Source organism: Chenopodium album, chromosome 26, assembly GCF_948465745.1.
Source record: "Chenopodium album chromosome 26, dcCheAlbu1.1, whole genome shotgun sequence".
NCBI lineage: Eukaryota > Viridiplantae > Streptophyta > Magnoliopsida > Caryophyllales > Amaranthaceae > Chenopodium > Chenopodium album.
Window position 1 is genome coordinate 7,817,769 of NC_137859.1, and position 23,888 is coordinate 7,841,656.

At 35.4% G+C, this 23,888-nt stretch overlaps 3 protein-coding genes across 3 annotated transcripts; 1 reads left to right on the top strand and 2 right to left on the bottom strand.

Annotated features, from left to right (window-relative positions):
• On the bottom strand, positions 1-8,309 carry LOC145616646 (lysine-specific demethylase REF6-like). The gene is made up of 7 exons (XM_081671405.1): positions 7,076-8,309; positions 5,321-5,399; positions 5,118-5,185; positions 4,877-5,027; positions 3,884-4,518; positions 2,904-3,623; positions 1-1,995 (listed from the first exon to the last, which is right to left on the bottom strand). Exons 1-7 carry the CDS (start codon positions 7,947-7,949, stop codon positions 278-280), a joined length of 4,245 nt encoding a protein of 1,414 aa, XP_081527531.1. The 5' UTR covers positions 7,950-8,309; the 3' UTR covers positions 1-277.
• Positions 8,310-11,193: 2,884 nt separating this feature from the next.
• On the bottom strand, positions 11,194-17,662 carry LOC145618235 (DNA-(apurinic or apyrimidinic site) endonuclease-like). The gene is made up of 9 exons (XM_081673007.1): positions 17,374-17,662; positions 16,265-16,357; positions 15,595-15,739; positions 14,755-14,956; positions 13,441-13,519; positions 13,158-13,219; positions 12,040-12,126; positions 11,803-11,906; positions 11,194-11,441 (listed from the first exon to the last, which is right to left on the bottom strand). Exons 1-9 carry the CDS (start codon positions 17,599-17,601, stop codon positions 11,356-11,358), a joined length of 1,086 nt encoding a protein of 361 aa, XP_081529133.1. The 5' UTR covers positions 17,602-17,662; the 3' UTR covers positions 11,194-11,355.
• Positions 17,663-19,905: 2,243 nt separating this feature from the next.
• LOC145616575 (CBBY-like protein) lies at positions 19,906-23,647 on the top strand. Its single transcript, XM_081671326.1, has 8 exons — positions 19,906-20,268; positions 20,806-20,876; positions 21,277-21,435; positions 22,073-22,139; positions 22,468-22,563; positions 22,905-22,951; positions 23,074-23,154; positions 23,286-23,647. Exons 1-8 carry the CDS (start codon positions 19,954-19,956, stop codon positions 23,407-23,409), a joined length of 960 nt encoding a protein of 319 aa, XP_081527452.1. The 5' UTR covers positions 19,906-19,953; the 3' UTR covers positions 23,410-23,647.
• Positions 23,648-23,888: the final 241 nt, after the last annotated feature.

Here is a 23,888-nt window from a genome sequence, read left to right on the forward strand (position 1 = left end):
GAAGAAAAGCACTTGACCAAGCTAAGTCACAGCATGTATGATTGTATTTAAATATAATACATTAGACAAATGGTTCCTCAAGGATTTTCTTGATTAAACTAAAAGAATGGGTCCAATGAAGACCCCCTGACATGACAGATTCCACAATTCTTACCAAATCCCAGTTAAAATGGGAAGCCCTAAAACTAAAAATTGAACTAAGACCTAAGGTCAATCAATTGTAACAGATTCTTGACAAGCAATGTTAAATTATGTTTATACATACCACCTAAATATATTATTTCCTAGCCTTCTTTGCTGCATGACCTGTCTTTCGTTTGTGACGACTGAAATCTGACACGAATCTGAACGTTTGACCACAGCCCGCTTCATTACAGACATACGGGCGAGCCCCGGTGTGTACCCGAATATGTTCAGTGCGGGCCCACGCCCACTTGAAAGTCATTCGACATCCCTTCCAAGGACACTTCAAAGGCCGGTCATCCATGTGAACACGTCGATGCTGAACCAGATACTTGTGTGAGAAGAATTTTTTACCACATCCCTTGACCGGACATATGTTTCGTTTATGCAAGGCAAGTTCTTGCTTTGAACCTAAACTCATGCTGCACCCCTCAACGTCACAGGCAAATTCAGCTGTCTCCTCTTCTTCTTCATCTTCTTCATCTGCATCACCAGTGGAGAGGGATGGATTCTTCCTGGCTGGACCCTTCATAGCTGGACCTCTTGATACTGGAAGCCTCATCTTGGGACCCTTTCTTGCTGGAATAGCATTCTTCACGACTGGAGCTGCTTTTTTTCCTTTGGATTTCTGTACTTGCCTCTTTACTGCTGGCTTTGTTTCTCTCCTATCCTGAGTAGTCCTCGAAATTCTTTTCCTTAGACGAGTGCTTGGCCCACCATCCATCTCATCATCATCATCAGTGACAGGCTCAAATTGTTTATGGACTGGGACCCGCCGCTGAGAAGAGGCTGGACTCCTAAAATTCCTCTGCTCCTCTAGTTCAGATTCATTTGATGGTGAACCTTCAGACTCACTATCCAAATCTTTTGGTTGGGATATTACCTTTCTGGCTGATTTTCCCTCTGCTTTCAGCTTCCGCTTACAGCTTCTCAATCCATGTTGATGAGATCCATCATCCAGTGAATCATCATCAGAATAATTGTGAATCGCAGCAGCACTCTGATGACCTTTTGCTTTGAGAATTTGTGTAGCTCCTCGCTTCAAAGTTCTAACACTTCTCAAACTTCCTCGAGGAGATTTAAAATCTTCTTGTGAATCCTCTGAGTTGGTATCTGGAATTTCTTCTTGGTGTATTACTCTCTTGATAGGCCTGCATTGTGTTTTTGATTTTCTGACACTTCTCCTTGTTTCAAGCTCAGGTTTATCATCCACTAAATCTTCCGGATCAGTATCAGCAAAATCTGTGACTTCAAATTTCATTTTCTTGGCTATCCTACTCCCTGGCATTGATCTTCTCTTCTTTCCTGCCTTTCTATTCGCACTGGTGGTTTGAGCTTTATAACTAGTTTCTGATTTTCTCCCAACTTTCCCATCCGATTTCAAACAAGCATCTTCATCAGGATCTCTATTTAATAACAAAGGATGAACCTGATTTGACATCCATACTTTACCACACCATTTACCAGCCATCACCAACTTTTTCTGCCTGCCAAATCCTTTGCCACAGACCTTGGCTTCCGGAGAGTATTTTGATGGACTACTGCAGCCAAATGCATTGTATATGACAGAGTTGTAGGGCATCTGCTTATTATAGAGAGGTGAACGGCTGAGGATGGCACTATAAAAGAGATTGATGCCCAGTTTTACAGCCCAATCCCCATTCTTTGGTGTGGCTTCCTCACTTTGCAAGGCCATATGAATTCGCTCCTCATCCTCTTTGGTGGCCATGGAGAAAGCAATATCTTTCCATCCATAATCCATTTCCAACTCTTCTGCTACCTTCTTTGCTTCAACTTCTACATTGGGATAGTCTGAAAATGCGGAGCAAATGTATCAAGAAGCAGCAAGGATCAAACCTTTACAACAAAAACATGTATATTCCCACAATTATGCTATGCATATGCAAGAAAAAAAACACACAACATTAAAAAAAAAATGTATATTGGCTCTCCCATAGCTATTGTCTATTGTCCTATTGATATGATAAAGGAAACAATACACTGCCATATTTTACTTTTATCAATTATAACTGAAAATAGATTTTTTTTTGAGGGAAATAACTAAAAATACATTAATATTCAGGAAATATGGACAAATTCCGTACACACCCAGTTTTCATGCATCTTATATCATTTCCAAAGGCTCACAAAACTCTCTGCAGAAGACTCCCCACTTCTGCAAATTACATGAGCCAAGTGTTCATGCAAGTAATCTGCATCTGATGCCAATTGGTCCAGATGACAGGGTTGAGGCCATAGGTCCCTAGAAACCACAGCCTTTAGATTCAAAAGTAAAAATCACCTATCTAAGCAAGATGAACATAAACACAGCAATAAAAACAATAGCAGGGCTGCAGCTGTCCAAAGAACTTAATAGAGAGCCATGAACCACACAAGCTGTCCAAGTTAAGCATTATTAGTTCTGCTATTTACTAAAAGGATTCAACATTATACATTACATAATAAAACGTTAAGTTTTTATAACCGCATGCTTAGTCATTCAGAACATTGACTGCCTTCTCATGACCCAAGTTTCAGGTGGCCACTTTATTCCTAGAGTCCTAGCAGTGTTAAAGAAAGTAGTGAGGTGCTAGGTCTTTGAGCTAACATGAGCTAGATGTAGCTCCCTCCCCTTAAGATATCAGCCCCTAGTAGACTCAGAAGCTAAAAACAACGCTACACACAGCAATGAATCAAAATATAAATAAATCCACACCCACCTGGATGACAAAGGAGTAAGATATGCACCCCACCAATTGGTCGGAGTTGTTTTTCAACCTCAACAGCATGCTCAAGACAGAAAACATGCATCCTTGAAGAATCTTCATCACATCTACGAGGATAAGAAAGATTTGGCTTGCCCATTGGGTCAATAGCACAGCTGTATTTTGCAGTATTATGTTCATCAGCAATAGGAGAATAATTTCGCTCAGAAGTCAATGTATCTTCCTCCGTGAATTTGGCAGAGCAGTTGTGAGAATCATACTCATCATCGTCTCCATTAACTCTTCTGTGGCCACAGTGTTCATAGAAATCAGACCTTTGGGGCGAATCCTCATCTTCACAGTCAGATCTTGAAGAAATTTGGCTTGGACCCCTTTCTAAACCACTATCATAGCCTTGCTCAAAATTTGGTGATGCAGAATCATCTTGGTGAAATCTAGCACCCCATGAACCATCTCCAGATAGATTATCCTCAGAAACAACTGGACAATTGGGTTGAACATCATCTTCATCAGAGTCAGAAGAATGTCCATATGTCATAGCCAATAAGCCAAGCGCAGATGATTCATTCTTCATCTCAGTATGTGAACCCACTTCTACATTCTCAGAAGTATTTGACTTCAGCGTTGAAGTGTTAATTGTGCTTTGACCTTGGTGATCAGTATAGTGGACAGGGTTAACATATGAGCCTTCAGGACCATTTTTTTCCATGGACCCTGCAATTCAAAAAATATCAAAGTTACCAAATTTCCTAGATATTAGAAGAATGTACCCTCCATAAGCATTCATCCAATAGACGATGCAAATTCAAGAGCCTTCATAAAAGCTATTCATTAAAGGAGCTACAATAAGGATAGCAAGCCAGCAACATCAACAAAGAAAAAATTGGCTAGGCAAAATTAAACAGGAAATTGCTCATCCTTCCAAATCATATCTTTAGTCAACAATAGCATAGTGAATCATACACATACTCTACCTGAAAAAGAATCTGGTTCTGATGTATTTGCTTCACCATCATTTGGATCAATTCGATGACTTGATACTCCAGAACCAACAATCCAATCATTAAAGGAGCTACAATCGGCTGACATCAAGTACTGCGCAGCTGATTCAGTAGGTTGAACAATGGCAACACAAGCAAAAGTCCAAATCCCACATTTGACACATGAAAACAATCCACGATCTGACAATCCATCTCCAGATGCACCTCTTTCTTTCTCAGTTTCTGAGTGTTCTATCTCACGCGGCACAGCGGACATAGAACCACTAAACTTTGATTTGACAGAATAAAAAGATTTTTGTTGCTTAACATCTCTAGCTAACATAATGTCATCAGAAGCTTTAATAGCTTCTTCTGAACTATATAAGCTAAAAGGTAATCCAGGTTTCACTTTATACTTAGATCCAACACGCAAATTGGACCAAACAAATATTTCAGAAGAATTGTGAGGGAGAAGTACAACTTCAGATCCTTGTCCAAGAGTGTAAAGAAGATCATTATTTTGCATTACATCTTGCACAAACATCTGTTTAACCAGCATTTCACCTTCACCCTTTTTCTTATCTTTTAGGCGAGAACTTCGAGGCCCGGAATTGCTTCCCACTGATGCCCTAAGATCAAAAAGAGTGGGAATAATCAGACTAAGAGCTGCCAAACTTGTTTATAAGACATATTATGACTGACAACTATCTTCAATGACAACAGAGAATATATAAACCATGGACAAAATGGGGAAAGTAAATAAAGATTAGAAATAAGCCACAAACATGTCTGAACCAAATACATGTGATTATACAAATGTTCCCACAAACTGATAAAAACCAGCTTACTAAACAGAAAGGTAAAAAGCTAATAAACTGCAAGCAGCAATTCATTATTATTACCCATCATCTATATCTATTGATGGAAAGAAATGCATGGCACTGGCAGCAGAGTTGAGCAGAAAGTCTATCAAGAGAGAACATGCACCTTGAACATATAGCTAATGCAAGATCATAAAGCAACTGGAAATGAGAGACCATTGGTGGATAGTTTATTGAGGCCCTACGAATAGCAGCATCTTTTGCAAACCTCAGCCATTCAGGAGTGGCAATATTAGATGCTTCTCCGCAGTTAAACCCTACATCAAAAGGTTCAAATTAAATCAACTAACCACTCATAAGTGCTATAGAGAGCAAAAACAACGAACTGGGCAAGAAAGACAGCTCACCATGACTGAAACCAGAATGGTAAGCCCTTGGGAATGTGACAACAAACTCCCCTGCATTTTGCACTAACCTGATCAGGAGCAAAAGAAAATGTAGACAGGACTAATTACATTCAAGGCACTCTCAAAAAGGAAAACCTCAGAGTAGAGTAATAACAATGGCCTAGCAACTAGATCTTTGTAATAGCTTTGAGAGTGTTAATCACCTGCAACAGGGAACCCCTGCATTAACAAGCACTTCTGGGGACATCACTGTAGTTTTCTCGCCAAGTGTAGCAAAGGTAACTGTTGCATTAGAAAAAAGGATAAATCAGGACTTAACTTCAAGCATGTAATTCGATTTTCCTTCTCCAACATCAAAGAATCAAGAAATAGCTGCAAGTAAGAGGCTGATGCAAAACCAGCATGTTTCAGGGCAAAGCACAGAGAACAGAAAAGAAAACTCATACATATGGTCCGGCAGAGCACAGTTAAAACATCCCTTCAAAAAAACAAATTATGCATAAAACTCATCTCACAAACTTTGTCAAACCTGAAGTTTACACAGTGCACAAGATGGACAGTAACAGAGATGATCACAACAAATTATTTTTGAAACAGGACTCAGATGTTTTTCCAGTATACTTTCTTCATAAGACACAGGACTAGCAAGCATAACAAGATAGTAATTTCTACAAAGTGGTGCAAATTATAATGATTCTTTTCGAAATGATGTGTCCTCTGAATAAATTATTAATGTATAGAAAAATATAAACTACACTTTGGGCCCACTTCAAATGTTTAGGTCCTGTTCATGTTTAGCTAAAAAGGAACTCCCAAACATAACATCTACCCAATTTATTTGACCCATAGTTCACCCAAAGCTGCTTTCCACGATAAGACTTACTTTAAGTAGAGAAAAGCAGCAGAGAAGGCAATATATAATGAAGCAAGAGTTGAGGATTTTCCTAGCACAAGAAAATTTTCCCCGTTGCACTATATGTCTATGTCAGCGTAATTCCAATCTGTCTTTCAGAAGCATTATGAGCTAGCAGTAAAGGTACATAAATCCAGATCTCCCAAGACTTCATCATCATGATCCATGCAAGGTAAGTGTTGCTGTCGAAAAAAAAAAAAAAAACATCTCCAAGCTCCCAAACTGACACCCAATCTCATGCATCAAAGATCATCAGGTGACAGAATCTCAACACGGAAATTGCCACTTTACTTTGCTCTCGCAATCATTCAGTTGCCAACTAGTACCGTTGCTAATCACGTTGTATCGGGAAGATATAACTAGAGCAACATTATTTAGATGTGCTGCTAAAGGAACATAAACAAACAAGGTCCGGTATCTACGGCACTAATGACATAAGGCACTATCCTAATGAAGATTCAAATATACAAGTATAATTACAGGTAACAGGAGAAACCTAAAAATCTGTACATAATAGTTTTACTTCGAATAACGACTACTCACACAAGTTACAACCAATCATTGCCTCCTACCCAATACTCCTACACACAAAGCACATCACTACATTAACAATAACTCCCATCATAAAAATCCCTCCTTTCTCAAGTTCAAAAGCTGCCACAACCAAAATTCTATGATTATTCCAAAAATAGCAACATTAGCAAAACGATGCAAAACAAGTAAATTCTATAACAACAAAGCTCTTACAAGCTCACTAACCTCTTGCTACCAAAATACCATGTTCATAACTCACAATCACCCGCTCACACAACATTTGAATACAATACGTGCCGCACGAAAACAGAGCAAACAGGGCAGACTACCAAACTAACACATGATCACACCATTTTAAGCCTAAACCAACAACCATAACATTATTTTTTACAAGATAAAGTAGCAATAATAACAACAACAATAGCTCCCAAACACTGACATCAATCCATAGTAATAATCAACATAAAACCTCAAATGTAGTAAACCAAAAACAAGCAAATGAACAACTAACCAAGAGGGTTAATCTCTTCACCAAAGCCATGAACCCGAATGACCTCTTCGAAGGCGGAGGCGGCATCCTTAGGAACACCATACCAAGTCTTACCAGCACCCAAATGCAAGTAATTCAAACTATGCAAATCATGATCTTCAACATGCCAAGCAAACCAACTAAACATCATAGCAACATAAACCATAGGAGAAGTAACACCAGGAATTTCCTCCTTCATAAACCTCAACAAAGAACCATTAGACCTTGCAACACCTCTCATATTCCAAGCAGTTTCACCAACATTAGAAGCAGCAACAGAAACAACTTCCCCTGTTTTTTTATCTTTCATGGGTATAAAACCAGACCCAGGCATGTCATTAGCATACTCAACAGAAAAGGGTCTATCCCCATTAGCCTTCCAGTAAAGGGTCTCAACCTCGAAAGCCGATACCGCCTTTTTAGCACGATTCTTCAAGTAATTCTTCTCAAAATTCTTAGCCTTAGCTTCAAATTGCTGGAGAGTGTAGTACTCACCACTCTGCCACACTGACTTGTGAATGGGTCGTTGTTTTCTGGGGCAAAACCCGACTTGCTGTTGTCGGGTCGTAAATGTGGGTTGAGAATTATTAGGGTTTTGATTACAATTATTGGGTAATGATTGAAGTGAACGATTTAGGTTAGAAATTACTGATTTTTTTGATTGGGGAGGAACAGGAGGAACAATCTTACAAATCCCAAATTTAGAAGCTTCCTTTTCAATCTTGAAAATGTAAGCAATTGGATCTTGAAATTCTTGGATTGTTGGGTGATATTCTGGAGCAACTGGTAGGGTTTTCAACCATGGAAATACCTCTGGACTTGAATGCTCTGCTGTAACAAATGAAGAAGAACCCATTTCCTAAATTTTTTTAATAAATTAATTTTGAGAAAATTGGGGAAATAAAAAAAAAGGGAATTTTTTTTTAGAAAACGGGTATTTCTGCCATTGAAGAGAGAGAAAAAGAAGAAAAGAAGTGATCAGATTTGGGGATTCTTTTTCATAATAAAAGAAAAGAGGTGGGTTTTATTTAAGGGGTTATATATATATATAAAATAAAAATTGCTCTGCCTCTTCTCTGTTTTTAATTTTAACAGAGGAGAGAGAGAAAGAAGAGAGAGAAAACAGGGGAATGAAAAATGAAAATGGTGAAGAGAGTGGGATGAGTTGAGTGAGTGAGTGGGTGGGTTGGTTTTATTCGAGTTGTGGGTGAATGGTGGTGAAGTGGTGAGGAAGGAGGAACTTTGTATTGGACACATACACAAATTGCACACACCCTCTTTTTTTAATTTTTAAAGATATTTTTAAATTTAAAAAGAAAAAATTGATAGAAAATTAAAATTGTAACTTCCATTATTTTCAAACTTTAGATCTTATTTGGTGTGATGATGTTGGTGAGTAAAAAAAATTGTGAAAGTCTACAGTCAAATAATCGATACGGAGTTATTGCTGTTGTAATAAGATTCCGTATCGATTATTTTTGAAGTTATTGGAGTATACCAAGTTATCGACTAATTATTTTTGTAGTTGGACCCGTTAAAAAAAATATTACCACCGTTATAAAAATAACCTTAATGAAGTTGTTTTTATGGCCTATGTATGAATAAATGGTGAATATTTTATTTTTATTGAAAGGGCGATGAAAAATCACTATTAGAAGATGTTCATCACGAGGGGAACACCTTTTTTTTTTGAACGAAAACCACAAGGGGAACACCTAATGCAATTAATGATGATTTTTGTAAAAGGTAAGGAAAAGAAAGAAATTAGGAGATGTTCTTCAAAAGGGAATTCCTAATGTGATGCAATTAATGAAGAATAAATGAATTTAATGTTGAATGTCTCCTAATTTCTAAACTCTACAAGGTTATTTTTTTTTTTTCTTATGAATTAATTAATGTTGAATGTTTCTCATATATATGATTTACTCAATGATATGTTTAATTAATGTTTAGTTTAATGAAAAGATTGGCTTATCAATTATTAGATGTCATGAGATCAAAAATCCACCTACCTTTAAAAAATATATGTTGATAAGAAAAAAAAAATTGGTTAGGGAATAATTAGAACATGGCTAAACATTTGCATTGGTGTAGATGTTATATTCTTTTTCTCATTGCTCTATTGGCTTAGTAACAACTTTTTTTCCCTAAAATTGCTTTTTAGATAGACACTTATCATCATTTAACTATAAGACATGAATATTCTCAGATTTATTTTACTTTTATTTTAATTAAATAAGTGAACATGGTTAATAATTCGAGGCATTTGGTTCAGTTGTTGGTATTATATAACAAGTTGGAATCAAATCAACAAGTTTAAAGTGGATGGTAAGATTTTAATGTTTATAGCCATATGCTTCCGGCTTCCCCATCCATAACGTCTATTTCCTTCTCTAATTTGTTATAATAATATGCATGAACAAATAGATTAATGAATTAATGCAAATCCTACTCAAAAATAAACCATGAACCTGCTTGAATGAATTTAATTACGGAGTAAATGAAAATTTGTAACCTAAAAATGGCTGAAATCAATACAACGTTCCAAACCTGAGCAAAATCAAACAAACATCCAATATATCCCAAGATTTATGCAAATTAACCCTAAAACTAATTAAATTTGCTACAAGCAACTTATGATTGACTCAACTTAGTAGCTTACAATAAACAAAAAATGTAATTCAACTTAGGGCCTGTTCATATTTACTGAACTGAGCTGAACTGAACTGATTGGAACTGAACTGAACTGAACTGAATTGAGCTGAAATGAATATTTTATGTGAGAGGGAAATTAAGAGCTGAATTGAACTGAACTGATTGGAACTGAACTGAACTGAACTGATTGGAGCTGAGCTGAACTGAATTGAAATTAAGTAAATGTGAACAGGCCCTTAATCAAATATTGGATAGACTTGTTTCAAAAATAAATGGCTAGACTTTTTAATATTTATTTAGGCAAGCTAGACTAATCAAGGATTTTGTTGGACTATAGCATATTGCATATTACTAGCTATTCTTGAGATTTTTTTTTTTTAATTTTTATTTTTTAACGGTAAATAAATTTATAATAAGTTCTAATAAAGGTTACTTAAGTACAATTTTTTTAAAAACAAAACAAATTACAATTTTCAATTAAAATAAGTTTAGTTTTAATAAGGTTTAATAAATTAAAATTATTTTAGTGCAGTAAAAATCAAGTGAATAAAACACGTCCTTAAAAGACATTTTAGGAGAAAAACAAAATTAAAATTATTTTAGTGCAGTAAAAATCAAGTGAATAAAACACGTCCTTAAAAGACATTTTAGGAGAAAAACTAATCAAGAGGAGGCAAAAAGAATAGCAAAAAATTATTAAAAAAAAAAGTCACGAACATACGAGGATCAACGTCGAAATAGTCAATCAACCAATAAAATCCGAGAGTGGTACTTGTTTAAACCCAAAAATATCATCAACAATTTCTCATGGTCTTTTTAAGATGTACTCCGTGTGTTTTACATTATTATCCTTGTATATCAACACACTAATGCGTCTCACCCTCTTATTTTGTGTACCAATCTAGCACACTTTCACACATTCATTTAAACGGTTTAACCCTCTTAGGGGGCGTTTGGTTCACAAAGTGGTATGGGGTTGGAATCAGGAATGGGGTTAAGGTGGTATCGGGTTGGAACTTGATACTTAATACCATGTGTTTGGTGTAATTCTGGAATGGAATATCTCACTATTCTCTCCTTTTATTTGATACTTAAGGGAATGGAATGAGCCAAACCCACCTCCCCCCCCAAGGTTTCTAAACCCCATACCTCATGGGTTTGAGGTATGGGTTTGAAATTCATATTTTTGTCAACCAAACATATGGTATGGGTTTTAGTTATTCTAAACCCATACCTCATACCTATATTTCGTGAACCAAACGCCCCCAAAAGTTAAAACTCACAACTCACAAGACTGATAAACCCTCTAATACATAAATAAGAAAGCCAGAAAAGAAATGGTTATCTGGTAAAGTGGTAAACATACTACTAAAAGTCCTAACTAATTAAAGATCTATTCGAATACAAGAGTTATATCGCAACATGTTACTAGTGCACACACTAAAGAAGAAATTGCTTTGGATTCAAATATAGAAAATCTCTGATGGAACCAATATTTCTGTGAATAGCACTACTCAATAGTAACTCATTTACATACTAATCTGGATCAATATGCCTGAATTACTTCTCAATCTGCATCAAATAAGGGGGTTACATAACTTAAAATGTTAGTTGGAAGCTTCGTTCACGGTTGGATCAGGTGAACTTGGTGCAAGCTCAAGAGACACTGGGCAATGGTCGCTTCCACAGAAACCTGAAAAATACAGTAAACACTAGTCAGATACATCATTAATATTATCTTTGGCAGATTTATCAGTTATCATTTTTGTCTTCCCTATTTTTTCTTCTTATATATATGATCTGATTTAAAGGATATAGTCGATGGTGCAGTATGTATTCTCCCTCAGGGCTCATATCCACTTATCCGGCTTACAATATTAAGACTGACTATTGGGAGAATGGAGAAGTCAAATATCTCAAAAGATTATTACTACGTATGAGAAATTGGACTTCAAAGGTTGAGATATTAATCAAAAGTTTATAAGAGCTAAAAGATGTAAAATAATCCAAATTATTCATGTTAAATTTTCCTCACAAAGTCAGACATAACATACCTTCCAACTCAATGCCCTGTCCGTGCATCTTGCAGGATACTATTCGGTCCTTGAGCATTTCTGACACTAAAAAGTAATCTATCCTCATCCTTTTACCTCGATACCTGCAACAATTCATCATCATTTATTCAAAGCCTAAGAAAGCAGCCATTTGTACTCCTCTACACAAATATATGATATAATGAATACGACAAGCATCCAAAGTCAGTTAAAGCCTTAAAAGCTTGAATCTCTTACTTTCCAACTGGGTTTCCAGACCATGAGAAGCCACACTCCATGTCCTTCTCCTTATGTAGAAATCTGTATGCATCTATTAATTTCCCCCTAAAGCATGATACATATACATCAGAAAATCACTTTGATAGGGTCGCTAGCTTAGATGAAGAATGCATCACCTTCATACACTGAGAGGAGACACATTCTAAGAATTTTGCAGCTAAAAAATAACTTGGTTTAAGCATTACATCATGAGATACTGATGCCTTGCCCCCATCTTCCAAATTTTATGACATGCTCGACAAAAAGTTCAAAAGAGCAATCATACCATCAGCAAAAAAAAAAAAAAAGGCAACATGTCAAACATGATCAGTCACTAATTGATTTTCAGCTCTGCCCACCCAAATGGCTCCAAAGTCTGATTTATTTAGAAACTAAAACGCTTGATACTTCGTGAAAAAATGTCCCAAACATCATTTCCAAAAGAATCAACAATGGCTTTTCCTAGGATCTCTAAGAGATACATTACAAAACATTTGGAAAGCACTTGAGAGGCGAGTAATGAAAACCAATCTGTATCAGTTCTTCGACAATTCAGCCTATTGGCTCCTATCAGTAGACTATCAAAGGCACAGGAATTCAGACAATGGCCTTTCTCTACAAAAATATTGCAAATGACAATACAGGGAAACCCCTGAATCTGACAATAACAGTAGATAGCATACAATATATTAAAAATGTTAAATAGACCTAATCTTATATGGAGGGGCAATGTTGGTAATAGAATATTAAAATGTTGGATTTAGCTTGGGGAGGAAAGCAGAGTTGGTTAGTGGTGAGAGAAATAACTTAGAAATGCTATATATCAAGGAGATTAGAGAGAAAAAAAATAAGAAAATTGATGACTTAATAGAATTTTCTCTTGCTTGTTAGTTTGGTAGTGTCCAACCAATCTAAGGCCAGGAATGTGAACACCATTTGATGATTAACTGCATCAAAGTACATTTAGTTGTTAATTTTTCCCTTCTCTTCTTATTGCATTTCTACTTCATAAGTTTTCAGTCTGTTACACAAACATAATCTCATATCTAACTCAAAAGATCGATGAACATGAATCCAATTCCAAACACAGAGCTTACTCTTTTAACATGGTACCAAAACGCTTCCTTTCAGATATAGTGAATCCAGGCTGCCCGCAATCCTGCCAAAAAGTAAGGTGAAAGCCAGGTCAGCCACTTGAATGCAGTTGAATCATTCAAAAGACAAACAGAACCTAGTTGCATTTCCTAGTTAACATCCTTTCCATATAAGCAAGGGAAGAAGTAATAGGCATATGTAACAAGTGTATGCAGATTATGTAATGTGCTGCAAAATACCACAGATGTGTGCATAAATTCATTTAACTTAAAAATGCATGTTCACCTCTTTATTTGGAGGAATATAGCCATTCATTTTTGCTGCAGCAAAGAAATCTGGATGACTTACATCAATATCTTCATGGCTGCAGAAATTTACGGTAGTCACTCTAGTCAGTTTGTGAAAGTAAGTTTTCCGGGAACAGTTTCACTGCAACGGCATAGATTAATTTGCCTATTTCTGACACACCCCACAAGGGCCACAACCATACTGGATGAGGCACATGGGTACAGGTTATAACGGTAAGGATATAAATATAAGTTCAGAGCCACCAAAAACACGAGAGCACGATGTTTGGCATAGCACATGTAGGTTGCAGATCCTCATTTACGAAGTTCAAATTTATGCAAATTAACAATTATGTTTGGACGGAAGGAGTACTGTGACATTGAAAAGAAAAATGATGGAAACATATGTAGGCCAAAAGAAAGAGTGGGCATTAAGGAATGACATGCTCACATAGTCGACATTGAAGGATTGCCATCCTCCTTTCCTCTACTGCCCCCCTTCTTCATTCTATACACGAGACTTGTATTTCTATCCCATTTCCAAAAATTAGCCTGCCTTCTTAATTTTTCAGCATGTTAACAGAGTTTCCATCACTAGCATTCATAGTAGGGTAGATATCTAGAGAATTTGTCATAATCAAGATCATATGGGACTGCTGTTACACTAGTGACATAAGGTGCTAGTAGAAACTAATTTAATGTAAAATGTGTTAGTCCAATGACAGACATAAGCTAACTACACTGTTTTCAAATCCATGAGTAGTAAGCATAAATAAGAATAACCAGAGAAGTATCAACTTTTTTGTAAGATCAATAAAGCACCACTTTACCCAGGTCTTAAGCTTGCAAGAAACATGCTAAACTACAGACATTATACGAAGTAATTAGAAAGGCGACCCTGTTAACCAGAGATGCAATAAGGCTATCTTGCAAAGGAACCTTAGTAGAGTGATTAGGTTAATAATATAAACATGTTGTATTGTCTGGCCTCAGTGGTAAAGGAACCAAAAATCATCCAGAAGAGGTGCCTTTATCAATCAACAACAATATAAAAAACCTAAGCGCCTAGGACAAAACATTCAAATCCGTTCTGACAAACATGACTAATCTAAGTATACATCACGTCATCTTTTCCACAACTTTGGTCCATTTACCTTGAGGTACAAATAATCAAGAGGGTCTGTAAAAAGAAAGCCATATCTTATCCATCCACAAAAAAGACTTAAACTGTATCTATGAGGAAAGATCAAAGCAATAAATCTAAACAACTGATTAAGCACAAATGAACATATGCTGTTTAGTAAGCAGCTACCTCACATTCAAATCACCACACCAAATAAGTGGTTTATCAGATAACTGCAAGACAAGCTCCAGCATCTTCTTATCCCATTTTCTTCTCCGTACAAATGAGGATTCCTCTTCCTTCCAGCCATTGTTGGGCACATATGTATTTATAAAGCGCAACGACTCAAATTCAGCCAATATCAAGCGACCATCAGATTCATGCTTTTTCACTACGGAAAACGTGAAGAAAAAAAAATCTAGTTTAGTCATGGATGACAAAGTACATAATCAACAATGTACAACACATTATGTACAAAAGTTACTTTTTAGGATTTAGAATCAGAAAGGATCAGATAAGGAACCCAATCCAACAACCCGATCTAGTGCTGTTGAGCATTCTTATCAGAATCTCAAAACAATCACCAAACCAATTTCTTTTAAGGTGAAACCTCATTGTTATATACCAAAGTGCACATTGAGTTGACTGATAAATCACTTTTTACTTTTCAACCAAATCTACATGCCCATGCAAGGTGAAACTTGCCAGCCCAAAAAGCTAAAAATGCATTATTGCATTTTAAATGAAAAGAAAAAAAAAAAAAAAAAAAAAAAAAAAAAAAAACAAAAACGAAAATTCTACGTGCTTCTTAATTCTTAAAATGAGTTTGGATTATTGCACCCATTTACATATATGATGATACTCATTGAGTAGAAATGCCACAGTGAAGTGTAATGACTACATGGTCCAGGAGCGCAACAGCAGAAAAGTTGATAGCAAGAACATCATAGAAGGAAATAGAATATGAAAGATTGAGACTTGAGAGTAAAGTAAACACTAAACAGGCTAAAATTTGTTTCTAGGAAAAACCTGAAGGATCTAGTGAGAAAGAGATCTTTTTCAGTTTGAAGCATTTCTTAACAAGCAATGCAGTCCCAGCATACTTGGAATCTGCTAGAGACCACCACACACGATAATCTCCAAAAGGAGGACTTGAAAGGGCCCGCATCAACACCTGGATGAATTGTCATGAAATCATTGAACAGCATGAAAAAGAAATAGAAAGTAACCATACTTCATGTACATGAGTACATCATAGCTGAATACTATTCAAAAATAAATAAAAATGCACATCATAGTTAAATTGGGTGCCTCAGGATATATATATATGAAGCTAGCTAAATTTTACTCGATAACTTAAATCAGAACAATTGCATGATTTCCTATGGTATGAGGTTGCAATAAGAAAAACTACGAACACCCTGTGAATAGACCAAACTATTATTATATTATTATATAATGATTCAAATGAAATCGATTTAGGGCCATTGGATTGATAACAAATTCGCCTTTTAAATTATATTATTGAGTTTTATTAGATAACAGGTTACCCAATTATTTTACTTCACAAATAATACTATAATAATGTGCATATCATGTCAGTCAGATGGTTAATGACTTCACGATAATAAAAACTTCCTAGACACACAATTACATCATTGAACACATGATTATGCAGCTGCGAAGAGGGAAATTTTACCTTCTTTTCTTCACGTGAGGCATTTGTGTCATCCTTTAGCTCTCCTTGGTTTTTAGATGCGCCCTTGGAACCAGCAGCAGGCATCCTTACTTCCTACTATGAATGAACTACTTGTAACATATCCTATGTAAAGTATTAAAAGCTTCTTTGCTACAGTAACTTATTGCAAGTGGAGTTATACAAAGTTAACCAAGAAGAAGATAAAGCTCTAATAAAAAATAATAGTGCAATGAAAGAGGAGAATGGCCAAAATCCTTCTGGTTCACTATCCAGACTCCAGAACACATGTCTCAAGCGCCATCTTAACGAGTCCCTAATATCCTACCAAGCATAATTTTCCTTAAACCTGTCATTCTATCTTTTGATTGTTTTCATTGAACAATAACAGAAATATATACCGATCTGAAGTGCACAACAAATTATTCAGTTCAGAGGGTTAATCTCTCTCAGAATAACACATTGATCATTTCCTGATAAAACTCAATTTTAGTTTTTGGTGATATTGCTCCATGGTTACCTTAGATTGGAGTTATATCAAACTAATAAATCATCCTTCCTTCACATTATCATGTGAGTAGGAACACTGACTTGTCATATTACAAATGTTCTTTCTAACAATCCTGAATTACACAGATACAAACAACATTATAAGTAAATCAACAACATAGCTAAAAACCTAATATTCTCCTTAAATATTAATAAATAAATAAATACAAATCTCACCAAAATTATTTAATAATAGAGGTTTAAAAAAATGCTACATTGTTGCAACAAAAAAGATAATACATTATCATCAATAACCCAAACCAAATCAAAATTAACTCAAATCATCAGCTACCCACATTCTAAAACCCTACAAATTCCAAAACCCATGAACTAAAATGCAAAACTTGTAAAATCAATCAAATAACCATAAAATGGGGTCACTTTGCTACAACAAATAGACAATGCATTCAATTATATCATCATTAACGCAAACTAAATCAAAATTAACCCAAAAATATACTAAAATCCCACAAAAAATCAAAAACCCATGTACTTAAACGCAAAATTAAGCAAATTAATCAAATACCCAAACAACAAAATTGACAAAGAAAAGCTTGAATCACCTGTATAGCAATGATATCAGGATCAAGAGAAGAAACAAGCTTGGAGAATTCAGGCCAGTTGTTTTTGGCACGAAGAAGTAAACTATTAGCATTCCATGTCAAGAACTTTAAGGGCTCTTTGCCGTCATCTTTTGATTCTCTGTCTTCTTCTTCATTATCATCTTTGGTTGAAAGTGCAGGTTTTTTGGAAGACCCATCTTTCTGTATTGGTTGGAAAAATCGCTTCATACTGATACAGTGATATTCTACGCTTGGTTCTTTCACTTGCACGGAGCTTGGCTACAGCCTACAAGAAGTCAAGAACCCCAACTTGGTTTGGAATTTGCACAATGATCCTTTTTATTTTTACTTTAGCTATCTTTCATTTTGGCCTTTTGGGTTAAGTTGGATTTAATAGTACTTCGTATATCTTTGTCGGTCTCTTCGGAGACATCTGATAAAATTGGAACGATACAGAAATTATACAGACACGCACAAGCCACGCAAATGTACATCTAAAAGTGTTAATTCGGATGTCCGGGTTAGGTTTGGTAAGGTCATGTCGAATTGGGTTTAATATCAAACTTGAGTCATGCTAACTTATGTGACTATAAAAGTCGAAATTTGAATCGAATATTTTTCGAGGGTCTGTCGAGTCAGTACGCCTGTGCAAGTCCTTATGGTGAGTCAAGGTGTCTAGTGTTTAAGTAAGTTGTATATGGAATGGATTAAAATATTATGGAATGTTAGCCTCAACGCCCATGCACAACTTGACTCAAGTGCTGAGCAAGAAAATTTTAATAATTTTTTTTAATTAAATTATTATTTTTAAAAAAGTTAGATTGTTGTGTTTATGCCAAATATTAAAATTGTAATTTATGCACAATTCATATCCCACCAGCGTATTTTTCATGACGTGTTATATTATGCTTGTTGTGAAATTTAGGGCTGAGCAAAACTACCCAAAAAACCGAAAACCCGAAAAACCGATCCGTAACCGTTTCGAAAATTAGGGTACCCGATCCAATAACCATAACGGTTTGGTTACCCGTTCCGATAATTTGTTATCGGGTATGGTTATGGGTATCATTTTAAAATTAACGGTTACCCGATCCGATCCGATAAGCATTTTTTTTTTGCTTGTTGTCCCTACTTAAATCTATTAATATAAATCTAAATTTTCACTTTACTTCATAATCACTTTATTATATCAATGATTAGTAATATTATTAATAATTTAGTCAAGATCATATGGTATTGTTGTTAATTAGTTGTAAATTATATCATAGTAACTACGTAATTAAGTATAATTATCATTATTGGATATCTTATTGGGTACCCGATAACCGATCCGAAAATCCGGGTACCCGAAGTCCGGGTACCCGAACTTATCGGTTCCGGTTATGGGTATCACTTTTAATGATTTTGGTTATCGGGTACCCGAACCGTTAGTACTAACGGTACGGGTACCCGTCCCATGCTCACCCCTAGTGAAATTAGGTTTAATTTAGACCTTTTTTTTTTTGTTTTGTACTCATTACTTCGTATACGTAGTATAAAACATTGTTTTCATAAACAATAGAAAAACCAAAATTTGAGGTTTATCATGTGCAATTGAATTCAACAAAATTGAAATTAATTTTAGTTATAAACCACATTTATTATAATTTATGTATCATAATTTATGAAGAAGCCCCAAATCTCCTTAATTAACAAATTTCGTTTATCAGATGGCAAAATAGTTTTTTTTTTTTTTTTTTTTTTTTTTTTTTTTTTTTGATGCAAATGAGGGAGAACCCGTACAAAATAAAGTAAAAACTACACCACCATCCGTGGCAAAGCCACCCCAACTAAATCCTCCCAAAGAGAGTTCTTTATTTCGATTGGAGGAGCATCGAAATAAACCACTCTCTCTTGAAGGCTAATTCCCATGTTCGCAAGAATATCGGCCACCCTATTCCCTTCCCGATAACAATGAACAAAATCAAAAGAAATAAAAAAATTACAGATACTACGACAGTTATTGATGATGTGCATACACTCCCCGTGCTGCTGACTTGCATTCTTCATAGCTTCGATACATAGTAAATAAATAAACAATGTTGCCTACTCATTATGTCATATTATTAAATAAATCAACTGTGGTGAATTCATTTCTAGTCATCATAGCATGATTTTAAATAAATCAACTATTATGGGTTCAATTTTACTAAATTAATTATTAATTTATTTACAATTTAGTCATTATATGTTTTTTTTTGAGGGGTAGCCATTATATGTTTATCAAGAAGATAAACATGTATTTCTCATAATTTATCGAAAAATAAGTCAAATTAAGTTCAACAATCAATAATTTGCAAAAAACGCAAAAAACATAGGGCAAATCAAAACATAACTTTGCCATGTCAATAACCTCAATTGCAATTTGCAAATCAAAATGAAATGAGAGGCCAAGCTAATTTCCCTTCAAATCTCCAAGGTAGGACCATTATATTGCACCATACAGAGTGGCTGATCACAGATAAAGCAATCCATAATTTCTCCAAATTCTAGTACTATAGGAGAGAGAAAATCACACAAACACTCTCAAATTTTTCATTAATGGCTTCTTCAGTCATTTACTCACCATCAACAGTAGCCCCTTCATCTTCCCACACAAAATTGTTCAAAATTTGCAATTTTAAGCAGCAAAATGCAAAAATCTTATCACCCTCTTCTTTGTTTGGTAAAAATTTAGCTATTTCTAATGATTTTAACACAAAAAAATTAGTGGGCATGAGAAAAAGATCAAGTCTTGTAAATTGCTCTGTTACATCCCCTGCTCCTCCAGCAGCTCTTCTCTTTGATTGTGATGGTGTTCTTGTTGATACTGAAAGGGATGGTCACCGAGTTTCTTTCAATGATACTTTTACTGAAGTATGTTCTTCACATTTTACCTCTTTTTTTTGTTAAAGTTTTGGGGTTCTAATTTGCTCTTTTATGTATATATGATCAACATTTGGTTGTTCTTTAACATTTTGATTATAATTTACTAAATGTGTGAGGAATCTGTGACATGTGTACTTACTGGTTTGCTAATTGTTATTTACAAATTCTTAAATGCACTCGGGTTATTATCAATGGTTATAATTTTGGAGGTATACCCGGGTGCACGATGGAGGTTCTAATTTATCAAGTTATCAATGCTTCTCGTTTGCCTTTTGTATTTTATAATTTTATTCTAAGCTAGTGATTGATCATTTTCATGTGTTCTAAATTAAGTTGAAAGATGAAAGCCTTTTCAGATTGAATTTTGATGGGATTTTTGGTGAAATTTTGCCTAGTTTCCATAGTAGATTATGTTTTAAATGACAGAAATGTTGAAATTTGGTGATTTCTTAGGGTTTTATGAGTTTATGCTTCAACATCTTCATGAATTCATTTCAGACTTTTGAAATTTGAATGAATGCACAGAGGGGACTGGGTGTCTCTTGGGATGTGGATTTGTATGGTGAATTGCTCAAGATTGGAGGTGGAAAGGAAAGGTAATACATCTTTTAATGCTTGTGTTAAGCTACTTACTACGATTGTCACGTCGCCTTAACCCCTCATAATTAAGTATGTCATGTGATTTTACAACATTATCCTTATAATAGTTGGGTCTCCCCCAGCATACCACTTATTAGGAAATTTAATCATGAATTAAAAAATATTAGGAAAGGCAACAACTTTTTCATTTCATTTTAAAATGTTATATTGTGTACTAAGAATTTAATATTGGTTTTGGATGAAGGAAGTACATAATATGGAGTATTGTGTCTTGACCTTTCTCCATCTCCATTCTTTTCCACCATATGAATGTTGCATATGTTTATGAGCACAACTGAATCACTTCTTATTCTTTAAGCATTTGTTAATTGTATACTCTTATGCCCGCTTGTATAGGATGACTGCCTACTTCAACCAGGTGGGTTGGCCAGAAAAGGCTCCTACAGGTGATGCAGAGAGAAAAGAGTTTGTTGCTTCTTTGCACAAGAGAAAGACAGAGCTGTTTATGGCACTTATTGAGAAGAAGCTGCTGCCTCTTCGGCCAGGCGTTGCTAAGTATGTTACTTGAGTTTATGCTTTTGTGCTTTTGTAAAGTGTTTGTTTTCATCTTAGTTGTGGAAGTGAAATCAAACAAATTCTGTGCAAACATTAGTGAAGATATTACACATTCTTGGCTGCTTATACAATTTTCTTTAACATGGTGAAGAAGCAAATACAAATTGAGATAAGGCCTCCATGTACATATTATATCTTCAAATTATATCAGGATATAGTGCCTTTTTTATAATCATGGAACTTATTTCCGTTTAGCTGTATAATCCTCATCATCAACATCTTTATGGAGTGAAAGACCAAGTAGGACTAGGTTTTTCAGGTTTCAGTCAACATGAGACTTGCAGGACTCGCAACTAAACAAATCAAGTCTTCTGAATTCTTGTTCATAGTACAAGATATTCCTGTGCTGTGTTTATCATGTTATCTCATATTACGGATTTGTTCAAGTCCACATTTTTGAAGATTATCTACCCAAGTACCCAATGACGAGGCACAAAGGACAATAATGTAGATAAAATTTGATCCCAAGACTTGGATAGCGCTTGACATTTGCACATTAAAATTAGAAAGTACATCAATTTAGTTGTTTACTCTTCAGGTAAAAAGATCTAGAATGTTCTGTTCTCATATTGTGCAGGCTGATTGATCAGGCTTTGGCAAAAGGAGTCAAAGTGGCTGTGTGCAGCACATCTAATGAAAAAGCGGTACGCTTTGTGCTTTTACGAATAGCTTTCATTCTCAATACCTGAAAACATTCTGAACATTAATTGTGAGAAGGCAGTGTAACATTAGTATAATAAATCTTAGGTATGATGCCCTAACTTGCATAAATTGCTAGATTAACATTCAAAACTCTTAAGAAATACAACCAAGGAACAGTGATCAATTGTATAACAGTTTGCCTTTCTCAATTTCGCTTGACCATTATGATTCCTTGGAACCAGAAATTACAAGCACTTATTTCTATTCCTTATGAAAGATTTATGGAATCAGCTTGATAGATTCACTGACCAGTGAACATAATGGTTTCAGGTCTCTGCAATAGTTTCATGCTTGTTGGGTCCTGAGCGAGCAGCGAAGATGCAGATTTTTGCTGGAGATGTTGTCCCTCGGAAGAAGCCTGATCCAGTAAAGTCCCTTTCTTCCTTGTCTTTTTCAATTTATCTTCATATGAATTGTAAAAAGTATATATTAGTATCATCAGACCACTGCCACTAGCTCCTTTGCATGTTCATTGCTTCACAAATGACCGAAACAAAGCAACTACTATATTCAGTACATAATTATTCATGTCAAAGAATAAAGTTGTCCCTATGACAACTCTGTCACATCTAACAAGTTGATATTCAAGCTTCCTTAATGTTGCAGATATGTGACACATGCCCTCCAACTTAATCATCTATATTTTCTAGTGTTTACTTGCTGGGTAAAGCTATCAGTTTTCTTGTTGATTCTTTTCCTCTTGACAGGCCATTTATACTCTAGCAGCCACAACCCTTGGTGTTGACCCTGCAAGGTACTGGAGTAGTGATTTCATTTTGTTCTGTAATAACGAGAAATAAAGGCTGTAATGTGTTAAAATGTGCTAAAGAACAACAAAAATATAGAGGAATATTAATGTTCTTTCAATGTTCTCAGTTGCGTTGTGGTAGAGGACAGTGCCATTGGTCTTGCAGCCGCCAAAGCAGCTGGAATGAAGTGCATAGTGACCAAAAGCGGGTAAGTTGCTGCAGTCTTTAACTGTATAAATTCTGAATTTTGCATCAGTTCGCCACTGTAAAATTTATGATTACTACTGAATGAGCTGTTTAGCTTTAGTTTTGGATTAAGAATTTCCCTATCTGTTGCAGTTACACTGCTGAAGAAGATTTTGAGAACGCTGATGCAGTTTTTGATTGCATCGGAGATCCACCAGAGGAAAGATTTGACTTGGATTTTTGTGGAAGCCTTGTTACGAAGCAGTATGCTAGTTAACCTGTTTATGAATTGAAGAATGAAAGTTCATGATCTTCCAAGGCTTTTAGTGAATGTACAAGCTTTGAGCACTTGGATATATCAATCAACTTAAGTACTTTACTCCATATTTTACAGCAGTAAAGATCCCTGATTCTTTGTAATGAGTTAGCTCACTTCTTCTCTTATGTAACAAGCTGTAAATGAAAATCTCATTTCATTGTTTTTCACAATAATGAGCTCTAATATTCAGATACTATCACTTTTAGTAAAGAGCATTTAATGAGAGTTTGTTTGAAGCACAACCTTAAGTTTTGGTTATGGTGAGCGAAGAGAGTATAATGGGAAGAATGAAGGTTTCGCTAAGTAGTGGAGATATCCAAAACAAAAGTTATGAGCAAGAAAATGGAAAGAATGAAGGCTAGGCTGGGTAGTAGAGATTAGGTGAATAGGCCCATCAAAACTAACACATATGCGTTTACCCAATCTAAAATACCTGA